We start from the raw sequence: 12,311 nt of genomic DNA on the forward strand, positions 1-12,311 counted from the left end.
TATGTCCTTCAACCCCACGTCCCTTAACCCCACGTCCCTTAACCCCACGTCCTTTAACCCCACATTCCTTAACCCCACATCCTTTTTTTTCTCCTAGTTTCAGATTACATGCTTGACTGTCATTTTTGCTGTATAGACATTTTTGTTCCATAGAGGCTAAACATGTCTGAAGTATGTCAGTATAGATTATATGACGTGACTGCCCTCACGAGATCAGGGAAAGACTGGCTCAATCATACATACATCTCAAATTTGAGGGAGAGCCCACCTAGGTATGAGACGTAACAGAGCTCCTCCATAGATAACATGTTCACCTTTGAAGAATGCACTTAAAAGGGTTTAAATCTGCAGAATTAAATGGTGTCTCTCTCGGTTGCTTCTGAGGGGACGTTTTCTCCTGCGGCACAAAAGGGCTGCGATCGCATTTCAGCACTGTATTCACTGGGCCACTTTGTTTTCAAATGGTTTTGTTAGTTGTGACACTGCAGTCATCCAACACCTTCTAAGCAGCTGAACTGTAAAAAGCTCTTGTTCTGCAGCGGCTAACCCAGAAACAGACTCGGGGGGCCCAGACACTATGGTGGCCTGTGTCGCGGTGAAAAGCCTCCCCAGCCGTGATCCACTTTTAGCCCTCCACGCCTCCGGGGCTTCTGCACGGCTTAAGCGGCTTAACACGGACACGTCGACACACTGTCTACCGGGCCAAGGGCCGAGCGGTCGCTAAACGTGCACGCATGACACAGTCGGCCCATTTCCCTGCATGCGCCTCCTCATTAAAGGCGCGTCTCGTTCCACAATTTTAAACGGAGATAATCTGTGGAACGGCCACAGCAAAGCGAGCAAACGCAACTTAGGGGCGCTTGAACGCCACGACCGGCCACCTCAGCGTGGACGGGAAAGCGAATCGTCGGCTGCCGGGAAGTTGGCCGCTCGGAGAACACGTGGAGCCCCGAATGAGATTTTCCGCGCCGGACCGGGAGGGCGTCCGTCCCTGGGCAGACAGACACAGAGAGGGGTTCTGGGCAGCCACTCGCAGAGGCAAAGCAGCAGAAAGACTATCCGCCGCATTAACCTTCCGAGGGACCGAGAGAGCTCTTTCTGCACTCTGCTTTCAGCGGGACCCAGGGGAGAGTAACTCTGAGCTCGGCCTATTCTCCCCGGGAACTTTGATTTCCTATTAGGTTCCTCCAGCCCAGGAGGAGGTGGGGGGAGCCCGTCGTCTCACGTTCGACGGCGGGCCCCGTGCGGAACAATGGCCGGCCCCGGCCTGGATACAGGCCCTTTTGTTAACTGTGCCATTTTGTTTTTTGCTCCTTGTCTCCGTGGCAGAGCGGAGCGTTCGCGTTCCAGGCTCATCCCCAAAAAATGCACACTTTCAGGACAGGGGTGGGGGGGCCATGTTGCGTGTGTGTGTGTGGGGGGGGGGGGGTGCAGGAAGGGAGACCGCATGTCTGGGGGTAAGAGGGAGCAAAGGGTAAGAGAAGCTTGGAGAATATTTGATTAGCCTGTTTGGCACTATCGAAAGAGAGCAACACCTTGTGATTGGCTGGTCTGCGGTTTTACCAAATTGTTTTGACAAACCTGTTAGCTACTGCAGAAGGACAGAGATAATGAGGCAGTCTGTAACCACCGACGGTTCATATTGCTGACTACACAGACTGGCTACATAAGCACACATTCAACACGTCAAAAATTAGCACGTGTTATCGGCTCACGAATCTGACCAATCTGTTGGTGCAGTCATGAAAACATGAGATCTTTTGGGTGGCACCTGGAGAACAGCCGTTCTCATTGCTTGGTAACAGAAACGAATGACTTCAGTTCACTTCAGTTTACGCGACATTTGTCTGACATTTGAAGGGAAATCTTCGGCATCTGTCGAGATAGGCATAGGAAGAATAGGGCGTTTGAGGCATTCCGGATTCCGTTTCACAATGTCCGGGACCTCAGCTTTCATGGACTGCTGAATAAAAATGAGAGTGTTTAGCAGAAGGAGTTCCGTTTAACTTCCAACAGATTGTGTGAGAGTGAATGACACAGAGACAGATAGACAGATAGAGAGGGACCGCGTCACTGGTTGATTGACAGGTGTGGTCACACAGCACAGCTCTCTGGAGGAGCAGGACGCAGACTGTGCCTAGTGATGGGAAAACAAGAGATGTTGAATCTGTTAATGATATAGAGTGCAGGAAAAGACCATGACATTTTTACTTGGACTGTTGAGCCGGCTAAAAACATGAGACAGGTGTCTTTCCGGAATCTACAGCCTTAACAAATGCATAATGCTACGTCAAACGCATTTCAAAATTTCCACGCGGATGAAAGAGAGAGAGAAAGGAAGAGAAAATAAATGAAAGTTCAGTATAAAGAGCAGAGGATGAATTCAGTAAAAAGTCTTCTGTTATTATATTTCAGCGCTGCTTCGAAAAAGCCTTGTGTACTTTTGTACAGTGAAGTACATTGATTCTACTTCACAGGACTCATTCAAAGGCTCAAATGGCCCTTTGTACACTGTAATCTAATATGATATTACAATAACATACACAAATACAGTACTGGAATTGTGTGGAATCATAGAACATAGAATAATATCTAAAAATCGCTGTGAAATGGTGCAGGGACGTGATGATGAGTGACTGGGGTCTTGTTAGCTAAGAAATCTCTCTGATTTCTCTGTACCCTTGGTGTCCCTAAACTAAGGTTACGTAGAAACAAAGCTGCTTTGGGTTACTGTTCTGGTCAACACAGAACCAGATTTCTAATGGAATGAAGCCCACAGTCGTGGACACCAACCCTGTATACTTGTGTCTCATCAAGAGATTCGCGTTATTGCTTCTCCTGCCTGACTCTCCATGGAATGGAACAAGAATCTTTTTCTTCCACAGCTATTAATATGCCCAAAATTCAGTGTGTGGTTACCAGGAACATTGATTTCAGAGCAGTGACGTTGGGTGACCTCCTTTCAGTTCTATTAATCGTCCCATTCAGTCGTGAGTCATCTTTACAAAAACCTTGCATACAATGGCGCTCACCTCAGACAGCTCACCTGCAGTGACTCAGTGCTGTAGCAATCAATACAGTAGACAGCATATCTACTATTTCAGGAGTTTATGCAGCTGGCCAAGAACGCACCACCCAGCGCACGTGACTCTCTCGCCTTGCCCCAGGGTGGCCTTTCTCTCTGTGCAAATTGTAACCTTTACCACCGTAAGGAAAACCTCCGAACTGATCCTGAAACAGCATAGCGCCCCTGACTTTGCCTGGTCTCACACTCAACACAGGCCTCGGTACAGGGTGGGCAGACCAGCAGAAAGGAGAAATGAAAGTGCGCTCAAACATGTACCCCTAATTGGTCGTGTGAGGAGGGGGGGTGAGGTGGGTGTGGGTGGATGGGTGTGGGTGGATGGGTGTGGGTGGATGGGTGTGGGGGGGGGGCACGGTTGTCTTTCCACTTGGCTGAAAGTGATACCCTTGCCTCTCCCACCCTGCCCCACTCTCCTCTGCTCCACCCACGGGATACCTGAGAGTGGGGGTCTCGGGGGAGCTGCACCAGGGGAGGCTTTCAGTGGCCGTGAAAGGGGAGCAGAATAAAGTGAGAGAGAGACAGAGAGAGAGAGAGAGAGAGAGAGAGAGAGAGAGTGTGAGAGATAGAGAGAAAGGGATCAAGAAAGAAAGAGCAAATGAGATCGAGAGAGAGAGAGAGAGCGAGAGTGTGACAGATAGAGAGAAAGGGATCAAGAAAGAAAGAGCAAATGAGATCGAGAGAGAGAGAGAGAGAGAGATAGAGCGAGAGTGTGAGAGATAGAGAGAAAGGGATCAAGAAAGAAAGAGCAAATGAGATCGAGAGAGAGAGAGAGAGAGAGAGAGAGCGAGTGAAAAAGCCCTGACAATATACAGTATTCCTCCCCAGAGTGGGGCTGGCAGTTGAAATATGATCTGCTCGGGCACTGTACAATGGGGGCGAGAGGCCTTTACGAGATGCAGGGCCTTCACGGGTGAGGGGTTGAGATGGGCAGGTCTCTGCTCCACTGTTGGAGTTAAACGAGTGGAAGGCTGGGAACAGCAGAGCAGACTCTGAGCCTCCTGGCAGCCACGTCCTGTGTTCCTCTCAACTCCCTTCACACACTACTTCATTTAACATATCAGCGCGAGTCCGTGGAACACCACGAGAACACAGTGGAAATGGTTTAGCGTTGGCTAGCACTAAACATCTTGTATAGAGTGTTAAGAACAAACCACTGTCTACTCATGCTGCAAAGTCTACATTTAAAAATATCCAGAACCCAAAGACTTCTCATGTACATGTTTTTGCTGATCAATGCAATGGCTGGGCGTCAGTGCACAGCTGGTATGCCACACAAAACCTATATTCATGGCATATATGTGTATTAGAAATATTATGTATAACTGGACATGTGGATGGTTGAGAGGGTGAAGCTTAAAGGTGCATGCATACCTGGCTGTGTGCATAGTTATGATTATAACACACACACACACACACACACACACACACACACACACACACACACACACACACACACACATTCACACACCCCAAATTCACATCTTCCATCTCCAGCCAATCCTCATTTCAGCTCTAATAATCAATCTTGTGCAGACCGGCCCCCTCCTCTTCTTTAACAAAGGAGCGGCCAGTGTGTGAACGGGGTGTCCGCGGGCCCACGTGCCCCCGGGACGAGAGACCCCTCAGCCGCCAGACCCAGGGCCAAACAACGCCCGGCCCTCGTGCCGATCGAGCAGGGGAGGGGCTGGCGTGCCGCCCGTAAACAGAGCCGCGAACGGGGCGGCCAAAGACGAGCGAATGGCCCTTGCTGCCGAGGTGTTTCCTATACATCCGCGCACACATCCATATCCTCGCAGCAAATGTAACTGAAGCGCGCGGGGGCATTGGGCGGCATTATAATCGGCCCTGCCATTGTGCGTCTCTGAATGGGACGGTTACCCAAGAAGCCTCATGTTGGTCTAGGTACATTCGCTTTGAACATTTCACAGACACAAAAGGACAGCCGGGGGAGGAACCAAGATGAGAGAACTCGGCAATGCCCTTTCAGTTTTCCTTTGACACCGTGAAGAAAGACAAGTGGACAATGCTGTCTAATAAGCAGTTGATACTTCCTTTTTCACATTAGATCCATATGCTGAAGGGTTATATTTATACTACGATCAAAGGCTTCGTTCAGCAAAGACTTGTGTCATAATGTTTTTTTATAGCTATTTTTATCTGAACCATTTCCAATTTTGTGCAGGCTTGCCCACTCTCTGGCAATCTACCACGTCCAACCAGAGCTCTATAGTTTGTGTTCACAATGTTGGTGAATATTATTATTCACAGTACGCACAACTATAACTTATGAACTCGTAGAAACAGAAGTGTTATCTCTTGCATATCACCGTGCATCAGTGGTGCAGCACGTACCCGTTCACAGGAAGCTCAATCATTATCCATCACATTTGTTCCTCACCTCCTGTGACATTTTCAATTATTTTTTGGATTTGCTCAGATAATGATCTGCCTAAGACGCTCTTTCTGCCACTTTGTTCCTATCCTCATGTGCACACGGTGCCGGGGATGGTCCTCAAACTCCCTGACATTAAAGTTTTATTACATTTCCTAAAGTTGAGCTCTAAATGGTGCTTTTGTTGCAGGCAGAGCAACAGATGCCTAACGTAAGACGCGTCTGGGCCAGGACAAGACTGGCTGGATGGTGATGGTGATGTTTCTGCAGGTATGGATGCACCACTCGAAAACGTGAAGACAAACTTCCTGGTCCTCCTGTCACGGCGCCTCACAGCACTGCGTCGTAGCCCTCATGGCTAATCTCTCTCTCTCTCTCTCTCTCCCTCTCTCCCTCTCTCTCTCTCTCTCTCTCTCCTTCTCTCTCTCTCTCTCTCTCTCTCTCTCTCTCTCTCTCTCTCTCTCTCTCTCACACACACACACACACACACAACTTGGTTTGTTGCTCAGTCTCACGGCAGATGGAGAGTACGGCCTAGTTTTAGCTTTTGTTGTAATGTCCCAGGAGAATCCAAGCCCTTTTTTCGGCCTCCGACTCTTCGTCTCTCATATGAAATTCAGGGACTTGGGAGAAGCTTCATAACCTGGGAGAAGTATAGAAATGACCATTCACTCTGTTCACAGTCTGCCATCAACCATGTGTAATTCAGACAGGTTTGTAATTCTGACACTTTTAGCGTGAAAGCCAACACATCTCAAAATGTGGAAATACTTCTGCTTGTATCTGTCCATTCAGGACAAAACTGCATTATTGCACACATTAAATACAAAAAGCCAAATATAAATCTGAACTACCGGAGAAGCAGAAGCCAAATCAGGAAATGAAAATGGATATACGAATCAGAAGTGGCCTAAGATTAAAGGCTAAAGTCTGGAGAAGTCCATCGCATTTTTAAAACTCTGTTAGGAATGAGTTATTTAACGTAGTTTATAAAAACAGTTAACCCACATTAGTCTAAATGACAACCTTTAACTCAGGAGCCGTCAAAGCGAGCACCTGTTGATCGCCATACAGAAACAGTGAAGTCCACTAGAACAAGCTGACCGAGCAACACGACACTGCCCCCGCGCACGTGTACGCCACTGCTCCGATTCTCCCGTCGCGTGCATCGCGCAGGAACGGACCAGCGCGTTTGTTTATGTTTTTCCTCGACGCCCACGCTCAATATTTAATGAGACGTGTAACCTCAACTTAGGCAGTCTCGCAGCTGTTACCACGAACGCTGCACTCTTCAAACAGAAGGACTGTACCGATGCTGTCGGTTTATTTCAGCCCAGCCTGATGCACGCAGATGGGGGGTGGGGGGTGTTCGAGGGTTGATGATAATCACTTGTATGCTATTAGTAAAGACATTAGTATTGCAATGTTTAGTTAACTTTGGAGTTAAGCAATATCTGCAACGTTGAACAACAACAACAATAATAATAATCATAGGAATTTGTAATTCTTGTTTAATGTAACAAGACTAGTTCTTTTCACATTTAAATGGGTCAGATTTTTTTAAAAGCCTACGAGAAAATGATATCTGTCTGACACTTAACGTTTTATATTTTACTAATCTTTTAAAAAAGAAAATTAAAAAAAAATACTGTAGACTTTGTAGCCCCGAAATTTGAGAGCGTTTGTCGTTTGAGGGTCCAGTCTAAGAGGACAGCGCAGATGGCCGAGGTAACTCCTAGAAAAAGAAGGTATATGGATAAACGCTGTAAATAATTGAACACGACAAGCGTGCTTGCGATATTGCTTATTATTCTCGCAGTTCACCTGAAGAGGGATCGCGGAGACGCGGCGCAGATGATTGGTCAAAAGCAGGGGGGGGGCAAAAAAAGGCAGGTACGCATAGCCAATTCATTAATAATTTGTAAACTTTTCCAGCGAATTGTTTTAAAAATGATAGCGAGTGCAACGTCGGAAAAATACAAGAAACAGAGCTGAAACGCTTGCAGGTGAGTAAATCATTTCGCGTCATACGACCATGAATAAAACCGGCCCCAGATGCAACGGAGCAGCTCGTGCGTCCGTGGTAAGCTTTACTGGCGCGTGTGAGAGCACGGGTACCTTGGTGCGCGTTGCCGGGTGCGTGTTGGCGTGCGCGTGAGCGCGTGCGGCTGACTCTCTTAGCGAGTGTGCGCTCTCTGGAGTGGAGTCCTAAGGGACCGCTCGCGCCGTGTGTAGCCGAGCCTCGCGCGCTCGCCAGCTGACAGCGCGTGCTTCAATGAGGATACCCAACACCCCGTGCCACGGGTCTGCCAACAATGGCACGCAAATTAATAAGCACTCCCATTACAGGCCCAGTGCCCAGAGTTATTCGGCGGCTTGAACTGAACCTAAGGTATATTTAAGGCATGCTATATATAAGTGTAATAATTAGACAACAGAAATAGATGAGTACACGTAACTAAACTGGGAGTAAGGGTGACTGTTTAGACTGCTGTAACACACAGTACAGCATATGGACGACGAAAAATAGGGACTAAACTCTGAAACCTCATAAGGAATGTCGGGCAAACAATTGCTGTCTGTCCAAATAAAATACATTTACAATTTCGCATGACAAAATTATTTATTAATTTATTTACTGAACGCAACTTGTATTCCCTTTCATTCGTTAAAGTAATCTAGCAAAAAGTGAATAGACATTAATTTAATTAAAGGTAAATAATAGTAAATAGTAAATAAAATAACAGTAAATAATAGAAAGCCCAGACAGCTAGTGTATGCGTAAGAGATTCTGTTTATTTATCTATTTTATTAAATCTTGATTTTAGCGTTCACCAAAGTTATGGTAATAATTTTGTTTAAAACAACGTCCTAAATTACCCTCTTACCAGTTCCAGAAAAGCATTCTTTGCACGCTTTATTCTCTCTGGAAAATCGATTAAATCTCTAAACGTTAACAAATATAAAGTAAATGTCATTATTTTAGATTTAATACGTGGACCATTACATGTCTTCTCTTAATATTTTTAGTCATAATAAAATGCCTAGTTCGGTTATTCAAGTTTTCCTTTTTAGTTTAATTAATTAATTTAGGCCTATTTTTTTGCTGCGTTTTATGCTTTTACTGTTAACTTAGGTTATTTAACGACATCTAGGACCATTTTCCAAATCGCTAAAAGTATCAAGATGAAACAAATCGGACACAACATCCAAAATCACAGATAAGCACAACTAATGCAGGCCTGCTTGACTTGCAACGGCTGTAAGAGAAAATAAAGCAGACTTAACAACAAAGGTTTCTGCGGGTGCTGACTACATCTTAATAACCAAATACATCGATGATCAAAGGTGCTTTAAGTTTCTATTTTTATTCCAAAATCAAATAAAACATAAAGCATGTGGCAAATTTGCTAATTTCCAACATAACAATAACTTGACCAAACAAACGGAAATAAATAGACCACTTCAGCCATCTTGGAGAAGCGGAAAACAAATATTAACCTCGCATTGAATATTCAAAATCAACAAATGTACAAAATGTCTAATGGCTATATTAAATATCTTCAAATTGGCATTACTAGGCTACGTAAAAACAGAAGTCTTGTCCCATAACAAAAGCATGTTCTTCAGGCCTATGACCTGTATTTAAAGTGCAAGTAAAGTTCAGAAGTTTCAATTTCGTAGAGTGTAAAACAAAAAATCATCAATCGTATGCTATGAAATTATAACATATGCATAAACTGGGTCGTTCTGTTTTGCGGAAGACACTTTTTTTTCGCATGACATTCGAGCCCATGGCACTGCTGCGCGCGGCAGTTGACATGGCGTGTGGGTCTTGTCGATGTCACGAAAAGGCAAATAATTCTGTTGGCGACGAAATATCGAAAACAACAATAACAGCATACATTTCAAACAGTTGTCAAATGAACTGATGAAAAACCAATCAAATGAATATTCGAAATGACCTATTGCGAAGAACAGGGCAGATGCGATTGACACGAACGATGAGCGGGTCTCCGCGCGCCCTAAAACGCGCGGCGGCCGTTCAGCCTCAGCTCGGAGAGCTCGTCTTCGCTCTGCAGCTCCACGTGCGCTTCGTCGGAATCGCTGAAGTGTGAGTGCGGGGAAAACTCTCCGTCGCTTCGGTTCGACCGCGGCGAGTCTTTGCTGCGCTCAGAGCCCGACTTGCTCGCCCCAGAGGGAGACTGCAAGTCCTGCTCCATCAGAGAGGCGAAAGCTGCGTCCTCGTACTGAAACGGCAGCCCGGTAAGCGGAACGGGAAAGCTCGCACCTGCGCCCCTCCGACAGGTGCTCGGTGATCCCCGGGGAGAGTGATCCCCGTCATAAACACTGGCGGGCAACAGGTCACAGTTTTGCGCGTCGGCTTTAGCACCGGGACCTTGCAGCAAGTCTGAGAGGGCGTTGATGTAGATTTGCGCCATCTGCAGGGTCTCGTATTTGGATAGCTTCTTCTCGTTGTCGAAAGACGGGATAACGCTGCGCAGCTCGTCAAAAGCGTGATTCAGTCCATGCATTCGCCGCCTTTCCCGCGCGTTGGCCGCTATGCGTCTCTGCTTCTGCACGACATTTATTGGTTTGCCGGATGGCGCCCGCTGCCTGCCCTCATCCGCTCCGACGGATCCCTTGAGCCGGCACAGCTCGCGCACTTTGACAGGACTCTTGCTGCTCTTTCTGAAGTTTGAGCTGCGGACCGACGCAGGAGACACGCCTTCCGCGCTCGAGCCGGGCGAGTGCAGCAGGTATTCGGCGTGTGCCGAGCAGGTGCCAGGCTGCACGGGAGCCAGCCAGGCGCGTGGGTCATTGCTGTCCATCAGTGCCAAAGCCGGTGGGTACTCGCACTGCTCCCCCCGCCCCGTGCTTGGATGCTGGACTTCTAGTTCCGCCACCTTCCTCGCATCTTTGCTGACGTCCACATTCATTCCATCCATTTTCTAAAGGTCTGCGTGAGTTCGGGACGGATGGTGCAAAACAGTGACGAAGCAGAAAGTGCGGGGAGGGTGTCGTTTCTTGCACTTGTTGCTCAAACTCTGTCCACAAGAGGATTTCTTTACTGATGTCTCAAGGCGATGCGTCGGTTTAAAAAGCGGCACGCGCCTGGGAGCCCCCCTTCTCAAGCTGGTCGCGTGGCGCTTTGACCAATAAGAGCACTTGGGGCAGGCGCGTGTGGGCGACCAATGAGAAGTCGCAGTGAACCCGAGAGAGGTTATTATGGCCAGACTGTTTTGTGATAATGCCGCGGTTTAGGCTTGTTTAACCGGAGTGTTATTATCACAATGGGTTGTCCCACAGGACGCACGCAGAAAGGTACAGGAATGTGGGAAGCGAGCAGAATGAAAAACGCACGGACTGTGCACCCCTCGCCACAGACAATGTGTCTGCAAAGTGTGCCACAGAACAGTCGGCAGAGGCATGCATAGGCTGTAAAAGCGATGGACCGCTGAAGGACATGCAGCCTACATATCCGCCCAGCCTTTTTTCTTTTTCTTTTCTTTTTTTGAAGCAGATCATGTAATTGTCATGCAATGGATACATCGCGCGCTTTGTAATTTCTTCAGATCTACACCTTTTCTTTTCTTCTAAACGCAGCCTATATTTTGAGAAGTTAGAATTAGCCTACCAGCAAATATTTCAGTATGCGGAGAACCTTATGAAAAACGTTTCCATTAAAAATAATTAAACATGAGAAATATTACTAATGGAATTTAAAAATAGAATTTAATCATTTATGTTGTGAATAATGTTTATCTAAATAAAGTCAAATTCAATAACATATTATTTAATTTCTTTTTAAATATAAGTTCTAACTTCTTTTAAGATATTAACAAATCTTTTGCCTATAGGTATAGGTATATCGGGCTATTCAACGCCTCTTTTATGACCCATTGATGTTACAACCATCTAGAATTTCATTTTCTTTTGAGCAATTTCAAAACCTTTTTATTGGACTTAAGAAACGCCCTGTTAGTTAAAAGGCGTTTCGAGGATCGAAATTTGATCAGGAAAAACTACATAGCGTTCAATGTCACGACCTCTTAAAAAGATAGCTTATCAGATATATTATTATTATTATTATTATTATTATTATTATTATTACTACTATTATTATTAGTAGTAGTAATAGTAGTAGTAGTAGTAGTAGTAGTAGTAGTAGTAGTAATAGTAGTAGTATCAATATTATTATTATTGAAAGATAATGTAAGGACGTGTTTTTTTTTTTGTTTTTTTTTTATGGAAACGTTCATTTCTTAATGCAGTTGTCTCATTATTTGCAATAAAAACTATCAGTCCAACTTTTGGTATTTTCTGATAACTTTTAACTGAAACTATGTTTAACTAGTCCACGATCATTAAAGTAAGCTAGCAGAAGTATTAGAAAACAACTGCACCTCAAACTCGTTTTATTTAGCCATTTTGGTATCACAAAACCTGTTTATATCGGTTGTATTGAGCAAAACTAAAACTGAAAAGACCCAATGAGAGGCGGGAAGAGCCTAAATTCCCTATTTCTGACATTAAAACAACATTAATCTTTTTACATTTATTCATGAATTCATAGAGAGAGGAGGTTCGAGGACTGGCGCCTGAGTCTACCCTAACCGGAGCCTCATCCAGTCGGCCTGCGTGTCTTGGAATAGTTCCTAAAGCAAACAACAGGTTGGATATTGTTGCTGTCGATTATTAAAGTGACCCAGGGACAATGGCGACTCTATGTTCCATTCGTCACGCCTGGGGAACTCTTTGGAAAAAGGGCACAAACTGTGTCTCGATGGGGGCTTCCAGTGCGATCGAGTCTGCATGCTGTGTTCTTCATTC

At 45.7% G+C, this 12,311-nt stretch overlaps 1 protein-coding gene across 1 annotated transcript; it reads right to left on the reverse strand.

Moving 5' to 3' along the window:
- Positions 1-8,895: 8,895 nt before the first annotated feature.
- On the reverse strand, positions 8,896-10,502 carry atoh1a (atonal bHLH transcription factor 1a). The gene has a single exon (XM_026999787.3). The coding sequence runs from the start codon at positions 10,424-10,426 to the stop codon at positions 9,503-9,505; it is 924 nt and encodes a 307-aa protein (XP_026855588.2). The 5' UTR covers positions 10,427-10,502; the 3' UTR covers positions 8,896-9,502.
- Positions 10,503-12,311: the final 1,809 nt, after the last annotated feature.

The sequence above is a fragment of the Electrophorus electricus genome, chromosome 25 (assembly GCF_041902795.1).
Source record: "Electrophorus electricus isolate QZ-2024a chromosome 25, ASM4190279v1, whole genome shotgun sequence".
Classification (NCBI taxonomy): Eukaryota; Metazoa; Chordata; class Actinopteri; order Gymnotiformes; family Gymnotidae; genus Electrophorus; species Electrophorus electricus.

Bases quoted from the DNA above. Each gene is read 5' to 3' on its own strand.
- atoh1a (XM_026999787.3), bottom strand. From the start codon at position 10,426: ATGGATGGAATGAATGTGGACGTCAGCAAAGATGCGAGGAAGGTGGCG.